This window comes from Pagrus pagrus (genome assembly GCF_965226575.1).
Source record: "Pagrus pagrus genome assembly, chromosome: 11".
Lineage (NCBI taxonomy): Eukaryota > Metazoa > Chordata > Actinopteri > Spariformes > Sparidae > Pagrus > Pagrus pagrus.
The window spans coordinates 8,764,440-8,789,743 of NC_140195.1; the positions used below are offsets into that span (position 1 = coordinate 8,764,440).

The 25,304-nt window shown below is 42.2% G+C and overlaps 2 protein-coding genes across 9 annotated transcripts in view; one reads left to right on the forward strand and one right to left on the reverse strand.

Moving 5' to 3' along the window:
* Positions 1-1,219: 1,219 nt before the first annotated feature.
* On the forward strand, positions 1,220-22,932 carry LOC311265857 (protein phosphatase 1 regulatory subunit 12B-like). 5 transcript variants are annotated; one of them, XM_084367922.1, is made up of 8 exons: positions 1,220-1,819; positions 7,450-7,466; positions 7,549-7,678; positions 7,938-8,042; positions 8,176-8,226; positions 8,395-8,445; positions 9,969-10,039; positions 14,607-22,932. In XM_084367922.1, exons 1-7 carry the CDS (start codon positions 1,718-1,720, stop codon positions 10,008-10,010), a joined length of 498 nt encoding a protein of 165 aa, XP_084224048.1. In that variant the 5' UTR covers positions 1,220-1,717; the 3' UTR covers positions 10,011-10,039; positions 14,607-22,932. The 5 variants fall into 5 exon arrangements, with proteins under 5 accessions (XP_084224048.1, XP_084224049.1, XP_084224047.1 ...); XM_084367923.1 differs by having other exon boundaries at positions 9,972-10,039; XM_084367921.1 differs by lacking the exon at positions 9,969-10,039 and adding an exon at positions 11,985-12,058.
* Positions 17,828-25,304, reverse strand: part of LOC311265856 (synaptotagmin-2-like) — a 67,945-nt gene continuing 60,468 nt past the window's right edge. For all 4 annotated transcript variants that reach the window (XM_084367916.1, XM_084367918.1, XM_084367915.1 and 1 more), the window contains one exon: positions 17,828-24,863. In XM_084367916.1, coding sequence (XP_084224042.1) covers positions 24,648-24,863 — 216 coding nt within the window. In that variant the 3' untranslated portion in view covers positions 17,828-24,647. The remainder of the gene's footprint in view (positions 24,864-25,304) is intronic.

Below are 25,304 nucleotides of genomic sequence, written 5' to 3' on the forward strand. Positions count from 1 at the left end.
GACATAAACAAAATGGAGATTGGCATTGAGCGACGACTCGCGGTGCGAATGCGTTGCAGGGAGAAATGAATAAAAGCAGAAGGTTAGATGAGTCGAGTTGAGTGGGGAGACACGGTCAACACGGGTTTCCTGTTCTTCAGTGAGGACTGGAGGTGAGAGTCAACAGTACTATGCCAGCTAACGTTAGCCTCAAAGGATTGATTGTTTACCGTCAGCTGCTCCAGGATGGCTCTCTCATAGTCCAGATTGGAAAGCACCGATGTCATCATCCAGATTTTAAATCCTAAATATCAAACATGTTTGGTATTATCGGGGCTGCTGAGTCTGTGAGCAGTTCAGGAGACTTAAGACTGGATCTGTAAGCTCCTCACATTAGCAGATCATCTGTGTCGAACAGCATGTTTCGAAACACTGGTTTCTACAATTGGTTATGTTTCGTCATAACTGAAACTTCCTGCCATCTATCAGATTGTGAGATGTATTGCATTTATCACACTTGGCAAAAGTTTGTCCGCCCCACTATTCAGATCTGCTCATCAGAGTTTCTTGGAAATCGTTTTTCTGTAATCTTGCTGAAAAACAATCCAACAAACTGGACCAAAATCCTAACCTTCTCGGTGGAGGTAATTAGCGGGTGGCCCACCGACTCGAAGAAAGGTGGAAGAAAAACGTAATATTTCCACTGATTCACCGAGGCAACAAGAGGGGCTGAAAACAAAATCACCACTGGCTTGTGAGCACTGCAGGACTAAAACCTAAAAAAGATCAGACAAATTTGACCGAGAGGAAACGTGTTAACACCGTGTAAAAAAACTTCTGCCAACAGCATCTCCTCTCTATCACACTGTGCCGTGTACAGAGCCACTTGACACCTCTCGGTTGTTGATGGCTCCTCAGGTAATAATGTGTGTTGACCTTCCAGGACACGAACTGCTGCAGCTCCCCCCCCCCCCCGCACCACCACCCCCCTCCGACTCTGGCTTTGTGCTCCACCTCCCCTTATCCTCGTCCACATCAGTGGACAATTTTAGCCCTCAGTGCCGAGTCCTGCCATAGCAGAGCCTCTGGCAGGCTGCCAGAGCCGAAGACAGCAGGGAGAAGCAAGCGGCGGTGGGGGTGGGGGTGGAGGGACTGCTGGGAGGGCGACCAAGCAGTGAAAGGAGAAGGAGGGAGAGAAAGCGAAGGGAGGGAGGGAGATGGAGAGTATAACTTTGGGAAACATTGGAAGAAGCGGCATTGGGAACAAACTTTTCTCTCTTGGCTGCTGCCTTTTGGACTTTTCCACATTTCACCAGGGACCTCAGTGTTTACAGAGGGATGATAATTTGTTGGTTTTATTAGTTCCAGAGCAGTTTCTCTCAGCTATTTGTTGTTCTTTGCATTTTTAGCTGATTATTTCTTCACTGCTTGAGCTTTGAAGAAGGCGTGACCACACATCTGAAATCCTTCCAAACTTAGCCGCAGCAGCAGCAGCTCTCCCCAGCTCATGGGAGTGTGAAGCTGGACTCAAACACACACACACACACACACATTATACACACACACACACACACACACACACCTGTTGTTGCTGAGGATTCCCCGGGATCGCAGTCATGGGCATCTGCGTCACTGTTGCTTGAGGGAATCTGTGCAGTCTGTGCAGCTGTTATCTGCCGGTGGCCTCGCTGAATGTTACAGTAGACGTTGACCTGCCAGTCCAGGGTAGAGGGGGGAGATGTCATCCTACTACCCACGCACCAAGGACCTGACTCGCACCAGGAAGTCACTGACAGAGTCACCACCTTCCTCTCCGTCCCCTACAGACAAAAACTACAGAGTAAGACCAGAAGCTTTTTTTATTTTAAACTTTATGATTGCACCAACTTAACAGGAGAATTGTGTCTATTCTCATATATCTCACATGTATCTGTGGAGCTGTTACTCACTGCTAACTCACTTGGTATTATATTAATCCAAACTTGAAGAAACTTAAGGAAAGCATCTTCTCTCTCAGTAGGTGTTTGTGATTGATCCATGAACAGGATTAACTTTCCAGGATTCAGTCTAAATCTTCAAAGGCAGCCTCACATCTGCAGCACAAAATCTGAGTAAAGTAGAGCTAGAACATTTTATAGGTTAGTCGTTAGGTCCAGAAATTTACATTTTTAAAGAAAAAAGAAAAAAATTGAGCCTCTCAAATGACAGGAATGGCTACTTTTCTTTGTCATATATGACAGAAAGCTTAATATATTTGGATTTTTGACATATCACTTTGAACTAACTGACTAAAAAAAGACTATTTCATGACTTTTTTTGACAGAACTATAACAGTTTAGATAGCCATCATTAATAAATGGTAAATGTATAGTTTATCAACCTTTATTCATAGTTATTTCATTGTTAACAGACAACAAAATGCTTTATTAAGCCATGTTTGTTGTAAAGTTGCAACTAATGTCTATAATACATTGTAAATAAGTGATAAATACTGTGTAGTTCATCCATAAAAATCATTGGATGGCCATTATAAAGTTGCAGCTGATGATCATAAAACTTAACTATTGCTGAATGAAGCTTTTCTTTGTTTTTTAACAGTGAAAAAACGATTAACTAAACTTTAATTAACTATAAATGTACTTTTTTTAACGATGGTGATGATATCATTGTTATTATGAAGTGTTACCGACAGAACAATTCATCGAGAAAATAACTGGCATATAGTTGATATTAAAAAAAAAGCTGTTAGCTGCAGGCCTTGTGAAGTAAGTATGTATTTGGACGAGTCTTCGTAAGCGTGTGCAGTTAAACAAGCAAATATTGCTTGACAGGATAACGAGTTATTTCCACATTTCTCCATCATTATCTGTATTTACAGTACAATCAGCCGCTCTTGATCCCCCTAAACGAGTTTACGGTTAAATAACTTGTGAACCAATCGTCTCAGCTCATTTGCTGGCCTGCGAGAGAGAGGGGCCGGTATTGGCTCTGAAGCTCTGAGAGTCTGACCACATTTTCTGGAAAAGACTTTTGGATTGAAACATTCCTTCTGTAATTTCCTGTTATTTTTTCTCTGTCTAAGTGGCTTATTCTCATGGGCGTTGTTTGACTGTTGTGTTTATGTCAGCGCACCGGGCCGAGCTGTGCTCTGAGTGACAGCCGTGTTCAAAGGGACGGAAAGAAATGACATTGACATTGATTCTGTCTTTTGGGCAGTGAATGCGACCAGTGGATGCTGTAATTTTCCTGCTTTTCTCTATGCGCTGCGTCCATGATGAAAGTTGGGCATTCATTTTTCCATGATGTCAGCCCGGTCTGAATTGAGTTTTCATGGGAGAGAGAATGCACTGCAGAGGGGGGTGGAATCGGATTGATGCAGTATTTTTAGCACTTGCCAGAATGTTTTGATGAGAACCACAGCGCTCCTTAGTACAATGCAATGTGTGTTACAGCTGTGAGCAACAGGAAGACGTGTAAACAGAAACACATTCACATTATTGGATGACACGCATCATTCTGCAGATGGTTTGTAGTGCTGGAATGTAACTGAGGACATTTACTGGATTGCTGCGTTTAAAGGATAAGTTCACCCAAAAATGAAAATTTGTCTTTGAAAAGGGTGTAAATAAGATCTTTTTAAATCAATTTGGGATCACGAGGCTTCCCCATTCCCATCTACTTCAGTTGTTTGGAAGAATGCTGCCTCCAGAAATGTTTTGTGGACCACCAAACTTTACCCTACTTTCACCCTCAGACTGATTATGTTCTTAATGTGTGAAGTTTTCCTTGAATTTGAAGTAGTTTTTCCATTTTATGCCACTTGTGAGTTCCACTCCACATCAGTTTTTGTGCTCCTTGGCAGCTAAAGCTATTACTAACTTTTCAAATTGACGTTTTACTTGAAAATACATTTGATAGACTTAGTAAATATAACACACTACCACACATTAAGTCAGTAGTTCCCATCTGTTTCTGTTTGAGACTTGAGAGTTGTTTGCAGTTCCACCAAAACAATATTCCCCCTCTAAAAGAATATTTCATAAAAGGCAAAGATTGTTTAAGAAAAGTCAAGAAAGGAATATACATCTGCGTGTTTTATCTTCTTTTGCAAACACTGTCAATCATCTCACAACCCTTTGGAGGAGGCCTGACCCCCTCTGGACTAACCTAACTGTATATAAAGTAATTAAAACAAGCTCCGCCTCGACCTGCTACGACACTAAAACACTACCTACGCTTTGCTGCATCACAATCTTAAAATGTACGATACCGTGTCGGTCGGAGGCCATTTTTCGACTGATCCAAATGCTCCTTTCACCACTGGATGTGAGTCATTCAGAGTCTATGCTCGTTATAAAAAAAAAAAGAGGAAGATGCTCTCAGTCATCAGAAAGGCTCGGATGTTCTGTAAAGAGTTAACAGAGAAGGAGGAGTGAGAAAAGGTGTCTGAATGTGGAAGAAAACGTCTTTTATGGTTGTGTGTGCCGTGTCAGTCCCAGTGGTGGGGGTGAAGAGAGAGAGAGAGGGAGACAGTGTGTGTGTGTTAGTGTGTGTGTGTAGCTCAAATTTTCCAACTGCAGACTCCGGTCACCTCTGAAGGACTGACGCTGTGACAGCATGTGGGAGAAAGCGAAAGAGGTCAGAGGAAAGGTGAAGAAGAGTCCTCGCCGGCTCTCGCAGGCTGCTGTTGGCATTATTATCTCTACACTGTAGCAGTGAGCTCATGCATACCCCTGCCCCCCCGGTGTGCATGATGTTGGTCCTGGCAAAGCACTGAGCTGAAGGCAGTTGTGTTTACAGAGCGCCTGTGGTTCAAGCATGCACCCGTTTGGAGGCAGTTTCCATCAGTGTGACACCCTGTTGTTTTTCTCCCCCCCCTCTCCCCGAGTTGATTGTGTCCTCCTGCAAGCCGCTCAGCCTCACATAATTTGCTGAGCTACATGTGCTACTTCTGATTCCCTCTGTATTTCCTAACAAGGGAATCAAATTAGTGCAGCTGCTATCAGTAGAAGAATTGCAAATATGATTCAGTTTCAGGCTAGAAAAAAGTTTCGTGACGCAGACACACACACACACACACACACCCCGCCAGGCTCACTGAAGGTTTTATGAAATGAAGGTTTTATAAAAAAAACTCATTTCACCAATTTGTTAATCCTTCAGTGTGAAATAGGTTTGCGTACAGGAACTTATAATCTTGAAAGAGTTTAGCGAAGGACTGTGTTACATTTAATTTCCCCGAAAGCAGGCTGCAGGATGATTTATTCATAAAACCAGGAGGGGGCCAATCATCCCTGCTGATTAATGAATATACTGTACACCGAACCTGATCGAGGAATCTCCTCCAAGAAATTGGGATTGAGTGAGAGCTCCTCTTGGCTCCATCCTTGGCCCTTTTTCATGATCTGAGGTCATGGAGGTCTGTTTTTTCCTGGATGGCTCTGCTTAAGCACATGACCACATAAGGACAGGCAGCGCTGGCTCAGTTATGTAAACACTTGCTGAGGAATAGCTCCTTTGACGCTGCATGAAATATCCCCCAACCAGCCAAATGTGAGCTCAGGAATAACAGTGCGCACTGTTCCTTTTGACATAAACTTTTCCTCCTATAAAGCCCGTGCTTCTGATGCTGCATCTGCTTCGTGTCTCGGATTGCTTGGACCACCACGCAAGGTGTTTATTGCAAAGCGTTCCCAAACAGAGGTGTAAAGAGCCCTCTTTCCCCGGCAAGACGTCGACTTCAAATCTTTTGAATTTATGAGTAAAGTTTACGGGACGGCAGTAGATATTCATGGGGAAGTCTGGCTTTATATTATGGCATCTTCTCTCTCTCTCTTTGTCTCTCTGACTCACAGTAAACACTTCCAGTTATCGTCCTCTCACGTGTTACTTTTATCAGCTGACAGCAGTGAGCTATCTATAAGTTTAGCTGTGTGTATTGCAGAAACAGGTCTGTATAGACACAATGTAGGGAGACAGTAGACACATAAGTTATGTAAAATTAAAGGGTAAGTTCACCGATTTTACAAATTAAGGTTTCTTCAAACGCCTTTGGTGGGACTTCTGCGATAAAAGTAGTATAAAGCTTTTTGTGGCTCAAGAGGAAGCTGTGTATAATCTGATAAATTGCCTCCAGTGATGTCACTCAGTGGCTAAGTTGCAGTGTGGGTAATGTAGGCACCAGGCTTTGAAAAGCAGTCCACTTGTCTAGTACTGCACTCCTTTAAAGGAGACATCAAAAATACATCAGTTTTCTCATGATGTCTAGTTCAGCAGCACTGTATTCCTCCTCCGTCTGAGAGGCTCTGTTTTAGCTCCTGTCTCTTTAAGACCACCCCTCTCAAATACCCAGTCTCCTCTGATTGGTCAGCTCGAACACGCCTGACCCAGCACCTCTCACAACAACAAAGCAGCTGTGCTAAATCAGTTCTTACCTGCCAAACTAGTGGTGAGCCATAAATTATGTAAATGTGTGACACGGTGATGTGGTGTGATGTCACAAAGTCACAGAATTAAAGGTGAGACTACTGATGAGGCGTTTCAGGAGCAGTGTTTTCTGCGGGAGAGAGGAGCTTCTGACCTTTAATACTGTTGGACTCATGGACGGTTTAAAAACACGATCAAAACCGACACAGCAGAATACGATATTCCTTTTCCAAAACCAGGCGCCTACATTACCCACAATGCAACTTGGTCACAGAATGATATTACTGGAGGTAGTTTATCAGACTACATGCAGCTTCTTCTGGAGCAACAAAAAGCTTTCTACTACTTCTGTACTGCTACTACTCCCCAAGACCTGTCAACACACCTCCATGTGTAAGATCTAAAATCGTTACCCTTTAATAACAGGCACATTTTTAAGGTAAATAGAGAGAGAAAAAAACATAAACAACCCCTCTGAATGTAGCACAATACTTGGTTTCCATGAAGAAATGGAAAACAAATTCAGTAAGTGAACACAAAAGGCAACGAGGCAGCCACGTGCACTCGACTAGTCATAGCTAAAAACCTGCCAGGACAGTCTGCTATCAGTCTGTCGTCTGAGGTCAGATGTCGTACCCTTCACGCAGGAGATACTTATAGCTTCTGATGTCATGATGTCATCTTTACGCTGCAGGCATTTGCGTGGCAGCGGCCTGTTCTAAAAGATTAACCGGGCTCACCAGGGAGGTTTGACCCGTGTGAACCCTGTCGGTGCAGCGTTGGGGTGAATTATATCTCACTTCTGCATGCACTTCTTCCCTCTGGGACTCTGAACACGCTGTGATAATTCACTTGGAAGTTTTTGTTCTCTGTTTTCTCAAACTGGAAGATATTTCACTGCCAGGCCTCTGTTTGCTCTTATCAAACAAATAAATCTGGATCTAACAGCAACAGAACAGTTTTTTCCACACTGTGTCGTTCCCATGCTGTGGTGGTGCTGCTGCTGAGTGATCAAACTAACATGATTTATTCTTTGTTTTTCAGCATGAAAGACTGTCGAGGTAAGGAGCCTCTTATATTACAGAAATGCATTGATAAAAAAAAAAAGAGCACCCTAAATAAAGTAGCATATGTTACCTTTAGATATGACTCGAGTGGGGAGAGTGCGACGGACAAACCGATGGGCCGCACCAGCTCTTACACGAGGAGAGAGACGAGGCTCGCCGCCCTGAATAGACAGGAGCAAGACTCCACCACCAAAGACTACAAGAAGGTAGTCACTCTAACTTTGGCTGAAACAAGCACGATCCCACTTGAAGCGGAGGTCCTGACTGTTGGATCCCCACGCACATGTATCTATTTTAGTAACATTCCAATAAGAAGGGCAGGGAGATGGAGATTTAACTGGACTTTATGAGAATAAACAGAATCAAAACCTCTTTTTATCAAAAAAAAAAAGGACTTGGCACATTATAAGAGCAGAATCTTAGGAATGAAGCTCTTCCTTAATCTTTATTTTTGCTCACTTTCAGATGTATGCTGAAGCTTTGCATGAGAATGAGAGGCTCAAGTCCAGGCTGCAGGACAGCAAGCAAGAACTGGTCAAGATTCGTTCCCAGCTGGAGAAAGTCACCCAGGTAGAGGAAACTAAAGAAGCTGTTACAATTGCCCAAGAAAGTCGTGGCTATATATATATATATATATATATGTAATTCTCAAGAAAATGTTCCCATCATTTGACAATAACATAACAACCTTTCTAACTTCCAGAGGCACGACAGAATATCAGAGAGATCTACAGCGCTTGATTTGGAGAAAAGGGTAAGTGTCCCAGCAACTTTTTGGCATTTTATTTGATCTGCACTATCAAGATGGATGAGCGTCTATATCTTCTTTTGGTCTTTTCCCCTCTAATTTTCCTGCCTAGTGCAAACTAGCTGGCTTTTAACTCTTCGGTATTTTTTTCACTCGTTTCTTCTTTATTTACAGGAAAAGCAAGCTCTTGAGAAAAGAGTGTCAAACATGGAGGACGAGATAAAGGTCAGTGCATGCAAAAAAAAGCCACCCTGGAATTACTGGCATATTTAGTGTCTGATATAACTCATGTGTCATTAATCTCAGTGATGTTTTTGTCCCCAGCATTTTAACAACACTAACAGTGCTGGAGGGTACACACCTCCAGCCAAGCCTCTCTCGCCCATGCTAAATCAAGCACGCCTAAAGTGTTTTTACAGAGCAAAAACACACACATATAACACACTCCAGGGTTGTGGTTAGACAGGTGGGCTCGGAGTCAAGGAGAGGGAAGGTTAATGCTTCAGGCTCATTACCCACAGTGTTCTGCTGGGCCACTTCCTGCCAGGCTGAGGAGGAGCCTGTGCTGCTGCTCTCCTGCTCCACTTATCCCACTGTTGGGGTGAACATTGTGACCTAGTTCCAGCTGAATACCAAACCCCGTCCAAGACCAAAAGACCTGCTTTTGTGAGACATTCCTGCGCTGCACTGTGTGTATTCTGCTCCACAAAGAGACACAGGGCAGAGCAGCAGAGTGATTTCAGGCCTGAGTAGACGCGATCTGCGCTGTATGTGTGCAGTTTGCGCAAGCGGCCGTAAAATTACACGCTGAGATTCTAATTTGATTTTTATAGATAATTACAGCGACATTAGGCTGGTTTATATGCGCGTTTTCAATTTGAAAACTGATCGGAAATAGGATCAGTCATTTATCGAGAAGTCTCGAAATGTACAGAGAAGGTTTTTACGCTCGGCTTGATGCCACGGAAACAGTCTTAGTGGATAAATCATGATGTCCATGTGATTGAAACTACCAATGTACTGAATCGATGAGAAATAATGGTCGACGTTAACATCAGATTTGTGTGTAGCTATGAATGAAAATGCTTAAAGGAAAAGTTCACCCAAAAATGAAAATTCCGACATCGCCTACAGTACTTCCCCCCATGCAGATGGAGAGTTGGAAGAAGTTGTGTAGTATTATATACAAAACATTTCTGGAGCCTCACAGCAAAACAGTGTTGCATCCTGCTTAATCCAAGTCTCGGGAAGCCCTGACAATATTTGTACCCTCAACATGACGTCGAGCTTGAGCAGCCACTTCAGACGGGGTGCGGTGCTAATGCTTTTAGCTTAGCAGCTACTGCGAAGATTTCAGCTTAAAAAAGGTTGTAAATAACGTCTTTTCAAATCAGTTTGGGATCTTGAGGCTTCCGGAGACTTGGATTACCCTGGATGGGTGCCATTTTTGTGGTTTTTAATGGTACCCGGTTGGAAAAATGGCGCCACCAGCCTTTTATCCCATCGAACAAACTCCTGATAAACAGCGGCGAATGGAAACGCGCGTTAATTCTCATTTTCTTTCGCTGATTCTCTCGGAAATCCGGCTTGATTAGGATGGAAACCCAGCAAGCGTTATAATCTTTAAGATAAATAAAATCATTGCTCCTTTCTGAGAAAATGTGGTTCGCAGACAGTGACGACGACATTATAGACAGGACACACTCAGCAGCGGATGTTTGACCCCCATGTTGTCATGGTTCCCTCAGCAGGACGCCCCACTGCGGTTCCGCTGTGGGTACCAGCCCTGAGGGCAGGCTGTCTCAGGGGAGGGGGGATGGTGAGTGGTCGCAATGATGCAGAGGAGTGATTGACACCTGCCTGTCACCTCACATGCCTCTGCTCTGTCAGAGGCTCGGGCATGTTTACACGTGTGGACACACATATATATATATATATCACACGCTAGGCTCTGAGTACATTATACTGTAAATGTTAGACAGGCGCACAATCTTTTCTTTTTTGTCTTTTCTTTAGATGTAAAGCACGCCAAAAAGCTGGCTTGTCACTCACTCACAGTCACTTTTAGTCACGTTTTAGCAAGTGAGAGATTCTCCACAAGGGGGAACTGTTCAGTTATTGTCCGACCTGTGCCAACCTGTGCCATCTGCTGGAAAGGAAACGCGGCAGCCTGCAACACACCAATGTCAGAGTTGTCTTTTCTGCGGGAAAACAGAGTAACAGCTGCTGTGATTTCTCACCACTGTTAGTGTGACAAATGCTGCTGCAGCAGCTGTTTAATAAGAACAGCTATAAATAAAAACTGCAGTTGTGACACAATGCAGGTGACAGCAGCGTCAACATTTCAAAAGCTCCTCCACTCCTCTCCTATGGATAGCGCACATTACCTCGGCTTCATCTCCAGCTTGGGGGCGCAGGTTGGACCGAGACAACCTCCTCACGTCTGAACCTGCTGACACTGCGACTCTGCCGTTAAGTGGTTCCAGTTTCAGGTGTTTCACATCAGTTGCACTGCCTGTCCTTCTTTCCCCCCTTTGAAATCGTGTCAGATAACTTTGTAGGGTCTTACATTTCTCGCAGAAAAGCTGAACAATCCTTAACAGCCTCTGAAACCTAATTAACAGCAACTTTGCAGAATTATCTGCAGCACTGGATAGTGTGGTCAGATCTAATTTAATATCAAAGAGCTCAGTATTATGAGGATGTAATAAAGGACAGTCATTATGCATTCCCTCCTCACGCTGTCCTTTTATTCCCTCTTGCCAAGGGCACGTCTCCAGAAACTGAACAGTTTTATTATAATACCAAGAGAACATTATATGCATGAACTGTTCAGTCTCAAACACTGGCTAGCTTTAAATTGCTTTAATAAATGCGTTATGGTGTTGTAAGAAGCAGCTGGATGCCCTCCTTAAACCTCATCCCTGGCCACACTGTCTACAGACTTGTGTTCGGAGAGCCTGAGACACTACAAGTGCCCTGTGTGTGAGAGTGTGTGTGTGTTTCCTGTGGTTTACCCTCAGGAATCGTGACAAACCACAGATGTTTCTCTTGAACCACATTGAGGTTAACCTCAAAAAGTCAGGCCAGGAAGGAGGGAAAAATAATTATTTCTCTTCCTTTGACTTATAATGGACTTTTACACTCTCATGGAGGTGTGAAATTTTTTGGAAAGAGTTTTGGATTCTGCAATTTTCATGAATTTTACCTCCCTCTCCTTTTGCAAAGCCGTGCATATAAAAACACTTCAGCGCCTCGCCACTCTCCACATACAGTGTGATGTGCACAAACCAAAGGAGAAGTGGCTTCGTGATTTAGTTTGCTTGTTGCAGCTTTTGCTATTTCTTCTCAAAACCTCCCTGTTGTGTAAATATCCGCTTATGTAAGTTTTCCTGATTTGTCCCTCAGATCTATTTGTTGTCCCCCGTCTGTGTAGGCGTGCGGGCGCATGTCTGTACGAGTGGATTTGTACTGGGTCTCTGTATGAGTCTTTCTCTTTGCACACGGCCTGCCTCCCTGCATGCTCTCTCTGTCTGCCCCTCTCTGTATCTCTCTCCTCCTCTGTGCAGGCTTTCCCGGCTCTGGCTCAGGTCCAGAGCTTGCGGAGGGTGAACGAGTGTCTCCTGGCTGAGAATAGAGCCATGCTGCGTGTCCTCGCCCGCCTCTCTGAGACGGCCTCCATGCCGGAGACGGAGGACCTCTGATTCCTCTGACATCATCTGTCCTCCTTTCTCCCCCTCCTCCTCCTCCTCCCCCCTTCTCAGCCACATAACTTCTACACTCCTCTGTCCTTCTGGTGCCTCTACAGCCCCCTCGTCCTCTGCTGTGTTCCTCTCAGGCAGGTCCTGCACCCTCCCGATGCTCACTCCCCCCCCCACACACTGCAATGCATCTTCCTCTGCACTCTTTCTCACCCAGTCTTCTTTATGGCCATCTGAGGGCAAACCCTGCTGACCCATCCCCCTCCCTGAACATTTCTCAGGCCTCCTTTGAAGTGTATTTTTAGCTGCATTCGAGTTGCATGGGGCTTCACATCACATGAACACTCCTTTCTCATTAGTTGAGTTGTTGTTTTTCTTCTCCGGCCATATCTATTGAACGTCTGAAGCATCATAAAGAATAAACACATTTGCAGCCCGTATTGATTTGCAGCAGTCAAATATATGTGGGTCCTGCGTAATGTGCTGTGTAATCAATGCAAATGTGTTTGCCAAGGAAACAGTCTTCCACAGGAAATGAAATGTGCGAGATCATTAGTCCTGTGCAAATGGGTGAGATGCAAGCACACATATGTGACGGATTATGTGTCTGTGCGTGGCTCACGAACCCTGTCGGAGACAAAAACAGATGATTATGTTACTTTAAAGGTTTAGCTTGACATTTCTGGAGCTTATTTGCTTCTTTGCTGAGAGTGAGAAGAAGATTGATTGATACCACCCTGATGTCTATAAGCTCAATATGAAGCTGTAGGTGGGAAACGCTTACTTTAGAGTAGCATAAAGGCATAGGCGTAAATCACAGGGGGGACACAAGCCCCCATCCTGTGAAAAACATGATTTTGTCCACCTAGTATATCACTGTAATTACAACTATGTTATGTCAATAATAATAATCGCATGCAATAAAAGCACTTGTGCCCTTAAAGCCCTCGGCAGTGACACATCGTGCATGTGCAGTACGTGTCTGGGACTCTGAGTCTGTCGGTGGTGGCCGACCTCCAGTCAGTAGTCAAACAATTTGACATTTATTTACTTCTCCAGCTGAATACAATTTAATAAAAATTAAAAAAAAAGGAAGAAAAAGAAAACATTTGTAATCGTTACCCGTCTTCATTTTCTCTGCACTGAATTACAGGTCACTCTTCATGTTCTTCTAACCCTAGTATTTGCAGCTGTTTGAAAGTTTATCTTAGCTGGCAGGGTTACAGAGTTACAGCGCTACATGTGTTTTCCCCCTCAGGAATCACTCTTGAGATCATTTCATGTAGTCGTCCCATCTTAACTTGATGAAAGATTTTGGCCCCTGAAGAAAGAGACTGGAAAAAGAGAGAAACAGCTTGGCTGGCGCTGTCCAAAGGATAAAACATCTGCCTACCGACAACTCTAAAGCTCACTAATTAACATGTTGTTTGTCATTTGTTCATTTCATTATAGGAAGAATATGCAAGAATCGGCCACCTGTCAAATTTATACTCCCAACAAATAGGGGGCAGCATATCACCAGAGTAACCACTATCTGCTGCTGTAGCTAACGTTAGCTTGGTTAGCTGTGAAGCCCACCTCCAGAGGCCTCAGCTATGCTATGGAACTGTCACCTCTTGAGGTACAAGTAGTATTATGAGACTGGACGGGCTGGGGCTAGCTGGCTAGCATGCTAACTTCTGTAGATATTTCTGCAACAAAATGCATACATGTCTTTGACATAACATCAAAAATCTTCACATACTTTTGATCATTTTAGTTTTGGTTGATTTTTAAATGTTTCAATGTTAATTGACCTCACCAAGAACTGGCCTTCTTCCAGCACACAAACCCTGTATTCTGTCAAATTATTGTTTTTACACAAATGAAACAAAAAAAAAAGATTTACTGTGGTGATTTGCAATCTTTCAAAGTGCTTGGTGGCAGATCTTTTTTAACCTTTACACAGAGCCAGGCTTGTTTCCAGTCTTGTTGCTAAGCTAACCAGCTGCCAACTGCAGCTTCACATTTAAAATCAAATATGCGAGTGGTGTGGATCTTCTCATCTAACTCTGGGCAACGATGTCAACAAGCACATTAAAATGTAGAGCTATTTCTTTTTAAACTGCACTGCCGACAGCAGAGGTGAAAAGAGAAGGGTGACAGAAAACAAAATATTAAAGGCAAACAGGTGATTTGCCACAGGTTCTGAATAAATTGATGCCATGTGCCTTTGCTCATTCACCAGTTTATCTTTAATATGCCGCAGCGAGAGCAGAGGGTTATTGTTTGTCTCTAATAGAGGGGAAATACTTTGGCAGAGAGGGTGGTTATTTTTAGTCATTGCTCCTCATGAGAGACATGACCTAGTTTTCGAGAATTGACCCTCTCTCAGTATCTCTCTCTTTGACTTTCACTACATGCTCTTTCACTTTTTTCATGCAATAACATATCGTCGCTCCTCACCTGCATGATCGAGTCCCGTGAAGCATGTCCTCATAACTAGGCCTCAAACTTCACCGAAGCACAACTTTTAGTCCACGTGTTGTTAGCGGTGAGCGAGGCTGTTCATCATCACAGCGGATAGTCCTGATGGTGAAGTGTGTCACTGTACCACCTGAAGCTTTAACATACATCTCACTGTGTGTATAAATGTGATGACGTTATAATCTTCTAATATACTGTCTTTTCCTTCTGCTGTCCCAGATCTTAACAGAGCTCAAGTCAGACAACCAGAGGCTAAAGGATGAGAACGGGGCTCTCATCCGAGTCATCAGCAAACTGTCCAAATGAAAAGATGTCTGACGCTCCTGTTCTGTGTCTGTGGACGCTCCAGCCTTGATACGGCAGAATAATTATCCACGATGTCCCACGAAGTTGTGGCTCCTCTCTGAGTTATGGAAATCAATTCATGTTGGGACTTTTTATTAGATTTTCTAAAATACATAACTTCACATCAACCAAATAGGGACCAGTTGTACTGTTTGAATAACCTTTTTAAGGCCCAGTTCAAACTAATCCAGGGGTTTGCATGAATGTCTGATATTATACCCGCACGTCACATTGAGACATCACGTTTGTCGCCACATCGAGCACCGCTGAAAAGTATTTTAATGTCATCTTAATTGCAAAAGAGAGACGCCAATTATTCATCATCATTTAATCATGCTATTTTCCCCCCATGCCAAACTGGCAGATACATTTGAATAATCTGAATTTTTAATCATAAAATGTGACCGTACCAAGTAAAAAACGAGACCCGGCCAAGATCCTGCGGTTCGAGAAGCATTAACTTGAATATAAATCCACCGAGGCATCTGAGCGTTCAACCACTGAAGCCAGCACAGCTGTAAGATGCAGACTCACTAGATGTTTTCTCCAGACGAAGAATGTATTAAAACTTCTCTCAGACGTTTTTTTTTATATAATACATCATTTCAAAATTTATACTCCAGATAATAAGATGCATGTTTTGGCTTATCAACTTACTCAGGTTTGTCACTCAGCTGTGCCTGCTCACCCCCCTCAGCTCTACTTTAATTTACATTTTATAACTCGACCTCCCTTCAGAAACCTCTCAGCTAAATCCTAGAAACAATATTGATGTTTTCTGACAGTTTTTATGCTCCAAGTATCAGGACCCTGGAATATATTCGCATATTTTTCATTACAACAGCAGATCTGTAAACCATTTCCAACATTTTTGTGACATTTCAGTCCCATTTATCATTTTGGATTATGTTTAGTATAATGTCCGCACTGTATCTGGGCTGTATGTTAGCACTGAAAGGCAGAGTACTCGCTATATGCACTTTGTACATAGTGGACGGTGCAGCTCTTCGATCACTTGGGCATCACTAGCAGCACATAACATAATTTAGTGTTTGCCAGATTCTGTTCATCAGTTCTTTGCGTGGCTTCAGTTTGTCATTTTTTGGTTTTGCTTGTCCTTCATAGAGGATTTTTCTTTTTTTTAATCCAATGGCTCAGCTTCAAACAGCAGGATAGCTACACAGAGGAGTGTGTGTGAGAGAAAGTGTCCTATGTTTTGTGTTGTAATAGAGATATATTTATTTATTTATGCATTTCTTAGTTTTAACCTTTATACTTTGTTTAGTGCCTTTTTTTCGCAGGAATGCACCGATTGTTTTGGTTGACCTTTTGGCCATCTCTCTCGTTAGGTGATGAAAAAAAACAAATACCGAAATCAAGACACACGCTGCGAAATCACTGCTGACATTTTAAGTCTCCATAATATTGTGCGATCTTAAATATCAAGCACGATCCGGAGTTCTGAGGAATAAACTGTGGCTGGCACTTTCCATGATACAGTGCATTTTGTGCATATGAAACTGCCACAATTAATTAAATGACTTATACCTTAAGTATACTGAGTTGCCACTTTATTAGACACACATGTAATGCAGTCCAACGCTACAGCCCTGCAATTAATCATAACTTCAAGAAGCTTTTCAGCTCATTTACATTAGATAGCCTATACTGGTGCTACTGTATTGTGTTGTTCAGTATTTGTTTGAACAATAAGAAAGTGTTCACTCTACTTAAGGGTGCAATATGTAAGAATTCATACCCCAATTCACCAGAGAACCTGCTAGCTGCCGTTAGCTAGTAAGCTCTGTTAGCCATTGTAGCGGTCATATTAGCTCACCTGGACCGGTAGCCTGAAGCACCGGGGAGCGTTGGTGCTCTTTACTCTCCGAATATCACCTCTTGAGGTACAAAGTGGCTAGAGGCTAGCTGGTTAGCATCATAACTGTGCTGTGTCAGCAACACAATACACTGACGTCTTTGACAGACTGTCAAAAGTGTTAATTCTTCAGATTCTGTTGATGATTGTAGTTTATTTTTGAATGTCTTCAACTAAAATTCTTTTATATTTCACCTATAAAGCGAGAAATAAAATAACACCATGAAAGAGGCTGCTGCCTTGTAGTCTTTTTTTAAATACATTTCTTTAAATGGAGTGCATATCATAGACCATAGTCGCATGGCGGCCATTTTTCCTCTCGCAGCTTGAAGCTGCTGCGCTCCAGGTTGTAAATGGTATAAATGTATCAGCAACTGAAAAGATGATGGGAAGTGAAAATCTGATGAGACATCACTTCCAGGCTTAAAGATGTATATTGTAACACTATCAAACAGTTATATTAGCCAGGTAGTGATAATGCTGAAGTGAGCTGTCGTCGACTGGACGCTAACAGATTATCAAATATATTGTTTTACTTTGAAAGATGGCCCGATTTCCCTCCAGATCTTCGTTCACCACGTTTATACGACTTGAAACCTGGAACGCAGCAGTACAGAACTAGAAAATGGCTGCCACGTGAATATAGTCTATGTAGTGCCGTCACCTTAACTGTAATCCATAGAGAGCCTATAAAGTCTTCCCTTGTTCAAAACAGTGTGTTATTTATGTATCTTAGCATATCAAATGTATGAAACCGGCCAGAGTCAGCTCACATTTGCATTAAAATACCTCCAGTTGTAGATTTGTCAGAAGTGATGGACGGTGTGTCTCGGACGACGATGATTTTGATATCTGTCTCCTCGTCACTTAACGTGTGAGTTGACCAAAGTCCCGGTGTTTGATGTAATCTTTGAGGAAATGTGATGCAGGGCAGCATGCTATAACACCAGTGTTTCTTTGTTCACGTTCAGTAAATAAAATATATGTCAGCTACAGTATTCCCACGTGTGCTGTAGATGTATCGAACTATGCAGTGTATTGTGTTGAAACGTGTTGATGATAGCTTAATACACACGCATGGGTTTACTCACTTTGCTTAATAAACTGTAAAGCAAATGAAAGTGTCTCTCTGCGTGGCATCAATAAATTATGCATCAGTGGCAGAGAGATTATTAGGAGCCGGCTGAGCCGAACACACTGCATATTAAAAACAAACAAGTCATGGTAATTAAAAGGCCTTTATTTCCTATTTGTTTTTTTTACAGAACTGGTAACACATATGATAAATTTGTAATAAGTTATTTGGTTCCCTTGATAACTTTATAAGGATCCCCAACGTTTGTCCACACAAGGGTCAAGAGGAGTTTGTGAGCAACGTTTGTGTCCAGTCAAGGGCTAAAGCATGCGATCCACAGTAGGCACAAGTACTGACATGAACACGCGCACCACGACACTAGACACGAAGAAACACAGCTAGAGGACACAACCTGACTGTCCTCCGATGCTTTAAAAGATGATGAAGAAGAGAAAGAGGTGGGAAAAAAAGGAAAAGAAAAGAGTCTTGAGGGTACAGTTGCATCAGGGACGACAGGTGGAGGACTAAGCGCTCAAGAGGGGAGTTTGGTACGGTCCTGCATGTTTGGCAGTATACAGTATGTCCATGTTGTAAACATGAAGGCCGGCATTCTTTACGCTCAGCAAGAGCAGATTCAGAGGAGGAGAGCTCAACGAGCCTGCTTTCTACTCAGCTCAGTGATATTGATGGTACATAGCTGGTTACACGTAAACAGGACAAAGACACAAACGAAAAGCAAATGTGAGTCTGGCGTTGGTTCAAATACAGTTCCTACATTCTACATTAAGAAGTGCACATCACGACGAAAAAACAAAGAAAACGACAGAAGAAGTGATTACACATATGCACAAGAATACAAAGGAGAAATACAGCGAGTAATAGAGGAGACAAGACAACATGTTTCAAAGTGGTGCCTTTACCCGCTGAGAGGCTTCTCAACACATTTTGACAAGGTGATAAATGATCTTGTTGAACTTTGGATGGTTTCCCTTTTTAAATCCCAGCGTTGTTTTAAAAAAACAAACAAAAAAAAAGAGAACAATTAGTTGTGTGAACGTTGCTCTGAAACTCAGACTCAGACGTGTTTCAGACGCAGTTGTGCATAAGGTATTGTACATCTACACAGCGATCAACAGAACGGAGTAACCCCATATTTATAATATAACTAAGATCGTTTGAGTATTACAGTCATACACACAGAGATGTACATTTAGGAATGAGTAATGTGTCCCATGCATGCAGACCTGTACTGTATATTGTATCTTTATATATTCTAGTGCTGTGTTTTTGCACCATGTCTGCTAAAGGGCCTACTTTTCGCCTTTATATCCCAAACACACACACACAAACACACACAGCTCCCAGTTTCTGTCCCCCATAGAACTCAGGTGGTCATGTGACTGTGGTGACCCAAGCAGTAGTAAATAAATCTCTTTAAATGTGCTATAAATGTTTACCTGTAATCACATTTGCCTCATCATCAGATGTGTTCTGTTTGCCTCTGCGTGAATTGTTATTTTGGCTTTCGTAGATTCAAACAGTGGCGACGAATGCAGGCAACTGTAATCAGGTAGTGGCAGTATATCTGAAACGCACTGAAACCTTGTGTTTCGACTTATTCTCAGTGCATCATTTGGTCACAGTCGTTAATGGGACAGTGAGTAAATATTATATTGCATTAGACAACGTGCGGCGTAACAACACAACGCACTGTTGTCAGTATAGATAATGGCAGTTTAATTCAGCGACGGAGGTAAACTTAAAGGAGTAGTTCAACATTTTGGGAAATAGCCAAGAGTTAGAGGAGAAAATCAATACCACTCTTACGGTACGTGTCCACAGGAGCCGTCATTTCCACGCCTCCAAAGCAGTCATGCAAGGCATCACGCTGCGTTCGCGCGCTCCTCAGATGGTCCCCCCCCCCCCCCCCCCGAGTTGGGAAGTCGTTTCTTCCAACTTCGGCGTGTTCATGTCGGAATGTGGGAGCAACATGGACGCCAAAAGAAGTTGCTTTGCATTTCATCGCTCAGAGCGTTTCAACGACATGTTGACAGCTGATTTCAGTATTTGAGTGACAAGGTAGCGCAAAGGAAACGATACGACTATGCAATACGTGACTTCGGTATACGTTTCTTACCATCAACCCAATGTATAGACGTCAACCGATAATTCCCACAGCATGTGAACGCAGAGTCACATTGGTTGCTTCTCATTAAAGAAATCTAGGCTAATCAATGAAAATCAGGGGGATGAAGCGCGACTCGCCACCTCTGGACATTCCTAAAAAACCTTAAAACTAACCGTAGTCTGTCTAAAACGGAGACAATTTCAGCAACTGCTCATTTCTCACCTCACTTTCGACGAACTATCTTATATGAGAAAGTTTCCAAACAAGCCGCCATATTGGTCCGATCTGAAATCCAGGAGCAGACAGCCAACGAGTGAAAGTGTTCAACCAATCACTTGCAGCCAACGAGTGTTTACGTGATTGTACGGAGGATGTAGTCTGTTGCTAACGTGACACGTCAGATGGTTTGTTTCACAGCTGCTGGGAAAAGGGCAGGCACTTTCAAAAAAATTACACGGAAGCTTATTGGACGAACCGTCTACGGGCTAACTTCAAACAATCAGATCGACAGTAGGAGAGCGCCATGACCAGCGGAGCCAGTTGGTAAATCAAACTCGTACCAATGTCCGTCTGGAGAAGAGCAAAAATAATTCAGCTGCGTTTTTTGCTCTTCTTTCAATTAAATGAACGCTTCAGTTTTGACATAACTGACGCGAGCAGCATCAACACTAATCTCTAGAGGAGCCGCCATTGTTGTTGTGAAAGAAACACCTCGACACATACCACTAGATACGAGTTCTATTGATCTTTTCACGTCTCGGCATGTAAGCGAATAAGCAGATTTCCCAAAAATGTTACGCTACCTCTTTAACTCCATATCATGTGCATGACATAATACGTATTTCTACATTTTCATATGCTATTCACCACGTGTTGGAGAAAATCATAACTCTATGCATAGTTCTATGGGAGGGATTCAGGGCTAAAACTTGGGTGCCACCGTTTTACGTTTCTTGTTTCCCTGTTCTTGCGTTTACATCATTGGATCTCTAACTTTATTGTTTCGTTGCTAAATGAACCAACAAGAACCACCAGCGCGAGCCGCAGCTCGCCAGCAGTGCGTTATTGATTGTACATGTAGTCACTGGTACATTCTGCTGCTAAACGGGAAGAAGAGAAACTTGATCGGTGATCCAGTTTAGGTTCATAGATTGCACTCAGCCCAAGAATAGAACACACTCTCTTCTATATATATATATATATAGATATATACTGTATATCATTTTAGCAGTATTATTGAGAACCTATTGTGATATTATATCTATCGTTTATACTATCAAAACAAGGCATATACATTACTAATCACGATACTGTAAAATCAGCTACCTCTATGAAACAAGGACATCAACAGCTCTGAAAGTAGAAAAAGACACACTCACTCTACTAAACTCACAGCTCACATATACAGTAAAATGGATTTTGCCCTCTTGACGAACAAAGACCTCTGAACGGAATGTAAAAGAGAAACACTAGTCGAGGAAAATGAACGACATGTCGGATTTTTTTTTCTTCATAAATAAACTCTAGCTACTCAGCTGAGCTCTAAAGAGTTAGTGCTTGAGTTTTATGGCTTTAGTTTTATCTTATTCATTTATCTTGTATACACGTACACGTATTGTATAATAAACACAGTAAAAGAGACACAGCCGTGAAAGGTTTTTAGGTCATTTAAATAGAAGTGGAAAGTAAAAACTTCCAAGGAAAGAAAGAGAGAAGAAGGGATTCCAAGTCATTTGTGTTCAGTGGAATGAGATTGTTCATCTTTTGGCCCCTGGAAATGCAGGATATGATCCAACAGACTTTCGTTCTGGGTTTGGTACTGGCACAAATAACGACTCCTACAATCCAACTACGGATTGCAGAATTATTCGGTCTTCGCCTAACGAGCTATTTCAGAATGACACCGTGCCAAATCTATTAGAAAATACTCATCTTATAGACTTGGAGACCCCCTCTACCCCGTCCCACACATTAAAAATTTTAAAACAGATCTTTTTCCAAAAAAAACAACAGCAATAAAAGAACAAACATTGGCCTTCAGATTAAGTGCTGAAACTAAACGTATGGCAGATAAAATGGCATCAAATGAAAAAAAACCAAACAAATAAAAAATAAAAATCGGATCACAAGGAATTAGATAGCAAGCATGCGGCTACATTTTCATCCTACATGAACTCACACACAGTACTGGACGACACACTTGCTTAAGAAGTTCAGGCGTGGAAAGGTTTCTTATTAGTAGTAGTACTCTAATATTTGTATGACATTCTCTCCAATGACCCTCATGGAAAATAAATACACATTTGTTTCATTTAGAAAATATACAGTGCATCTTTTTTTTCCCTTCGTTGTGTTATTAAAATGACAAATGACACCCATTTACGTACACGAGATATTTTTGCTTCGTCTCTAAAACATGCTCTTATGTACAGTATTTTTGTATAAACATGCAGTATCAACGTGTATGAACTATGTATATAGGCAAAACTACACACCGATGGGTTGCTTGATTGCTTCCATGTTGCCTTTTCTTTAGTGCTGCTTCGTCAACGGAAGAAAAACGTTTAATGCGAGATGAGAAACAGAAATCTGAATATGGTCTATGTCGGTCATAAAAAAATAATTTCCAACAGAGAAAGATACAAGAGCCAACATTCATTAAATTCCAAAAAATAAAAAATAAAAAATAAAAAAAGTTGCAGTACTGTCTACGTTTGAATTACATTGACTTTGCATTTTTTTCTTGCACACAGTCAACGGGTAGTTTCGCTGTTGGTGCCTCGCAGATAAAATAACTGGACCTGCAAGCAGGTATACTGGGGGCCCAAGCACCTGACACATATCAGGATTTCAATTTCACCGATTTACTCAGGACTGATGAGTTTTGGTCCAGGAAGTTTGATCCTCAAAATTCCTCTTCAACAGAATAACAATTTGCAAATACTGAACCGATTTCATTCTGCGAAGGAGCAAGGGAGCAGTGTTAGATTGAAACGTGTCTCTTTTCTTGTCAGAGGAGTCCGTTTATAAGAGGAGACCTGTCTGGCATGTCACATGTGCCACAGAAAAAAGTCAATCTCACAACATTTTATCAATAAAAAACAAAAAAAAACAAAACACAGATCAATAACAGCGTCAACTTACCACAGAACAGAATAATACCCAGTAGTGCAATTAAATTCAACAGTTTGGTAAGCTGTGTATAAAATACACATGGATCAGTGCCTTCTTCCAGACCGTAACCTTGCAATCAAATGAGGAAAACGTAAGATTCAAACAATCGAAACACATACACGGAAAAGCTGAGCTGAAACAAAGCGACAACAGGGAAAACTGCTGACACTCCCATGCCCTCTTTTTTTCCCCAGCAGTTATTCCCAACAAAAATAATTAAAGCTCTGGATTTTTGAGGGTGCTTGAACGTAAAAAAACATTTGGATTTAAAGTGCTTGAGGAATAAAAAGCGTTTGAAGTTAAATGAAATAAAAACGTAACAAATAGAAGGGTAAAAGAGACAGAATAAAACAACTGAGAAAGAAATGAAGAGAACAACACCGCTAACTGGAAGGCGTCCCTGGTAAGTTGAAAATTGCTTATTTTGTTACTTTGAAGGCTTGTCTCCTTTATGACTGTAAGACGGTTATAGGGATTCCTTTGAAGTAAAACCCTTGTGTCAAGTCCATGACTAATGGCAGTAGCACTGAACAAGTGAGATACAGAATCAGAGGCGTTGGGAGGGGAGGTGGGTAGACTGCAGGCAGTAATCGACACCTTGTAAATATCATGTCATTTTGGTTGGAATCAGTCCCTGTTGTACCCGCTCTGATATTTCCTCGCTCTTTTGTTGTTTTCGGACGACAGCCTTTTTTTTTGCACAGTCAAAAAAATACACAAAACCCCCTTTTTTTTTTCCTCCGAAAAATCCATCGCTCCCTGTTCCCTGACATACCATTTCATGGATCAAACTAAGTTGTGAGCCTTACGTCACCGGAAAAAAAAACCCAAAAACAAGCGGTCGAGCTTTTTTTGAATTCTTTTCTCGATCGAAAAGTGTGAGTGTTTGAATAATAACAACCCGTTTAGAAAAAAAGGCATGGAGTTTCCGTTTTTCCTCTCAGTTTTCCTGAGACGATGGGTGGAACGTTAACTAATCAAAAAAGGCAGTGTGTTTGTGGGTAACTGGATATGTGACTATCCCTACTGGCTACCCAACTCTAGGAATGTACTTCAAACCAACAGAATCATCTAGAATGATAACTGGCAGGTGTGGAACATGGTGCACAATACACCTAAGGAATGGACCTGCTTGTGTTATTTCTCTATTATATGGCAGTATAAAGCATTTTATTATTAATAAGCACTATTCTAAGCAAACTGTGTCACTAAAGGGAAAGGGGTGAGAAGTACAACATGAGTGAATGTATGTTTTATCCCCTCTATCACCGGGTTCCCATATAGCACTCTTACTGTTCTTCATAGTCTACTCTGTATTCTTATTAATGGAACCACAACCCCAATACAAAAATAGATCTAAAGGAAATCAACGGAGTATCTGTCCATCCTGTGTCTTCTCTTCTTTTTTCAATGACATGAATTCATATAACATGATGCTTTTTTTTTAAACTATATTTCCCATCATGTTGAATGGTATCTATGGATCTTTTGAGAGGTGGCGGAGGGAGAAAAGGAGGGTGGAGGGAGCAGATGTACAGTTAAGGGTGCTCTTTTTGGAATATACACTGATATGTGGGACCTCAGGGGGGCGGGGTTGATGGGAAATGCATGGGTAGGTGGGTGGAGGAGGTTGGGGGGGGACGATGTGTTCTGGAGGCAGTTTTACTTCTTGGCATTTATGGCTGCGACGGCGGCATCCACCTCCTCCTCTGGCTGCAGCGGATGCCACTGGGCGATGGGGCGACGGGGGTTGGCCAGCATGTCGGACCAGTGTTTCAGCCCGGCCCCTGTGGCCTTGCTTCCCACCAGGATCTTCCCAATGGCGTCGTTCTTGCCAATCTTGTCATAATCCAGCACTGTGATCACAGCTAGGATTTTCTGGGAGAATGAAGAGAAAGCGTTACGATAAAAAAAAAAAAGGTTCAGAATGGCACGATGATTTCATGTCGGTGAGTATTTCCCAAAATTAGAAATTCTGCTTTTCGCTGAAGGAGGTTTGTATTCCAGAAATATTGCAGTCGATGGTGCATGAGCAGTGTTTTGGCGGCAGTGTACCCACTGCTGTGGCTGCGGTTTGTGCCTTCAGGGGTGTCTGTGTGGGGTGGAGGGTAATTGGAGTTGCTGGATGCTTCTGTGTAAACCAGAAACACTCAGGGAACGCTTTATATTAAGGTCCTTGTAGTCAGCCTTAGTTAATGATAAGTGTTAGTGTGTTAGTAGTGTTAATAATAGCATAATAAACACACTTATTGTAAAATTATTAATAACGTTAATAAAATCCTTACAATTTCTTACAATTGTGTATAATAGCAATACATA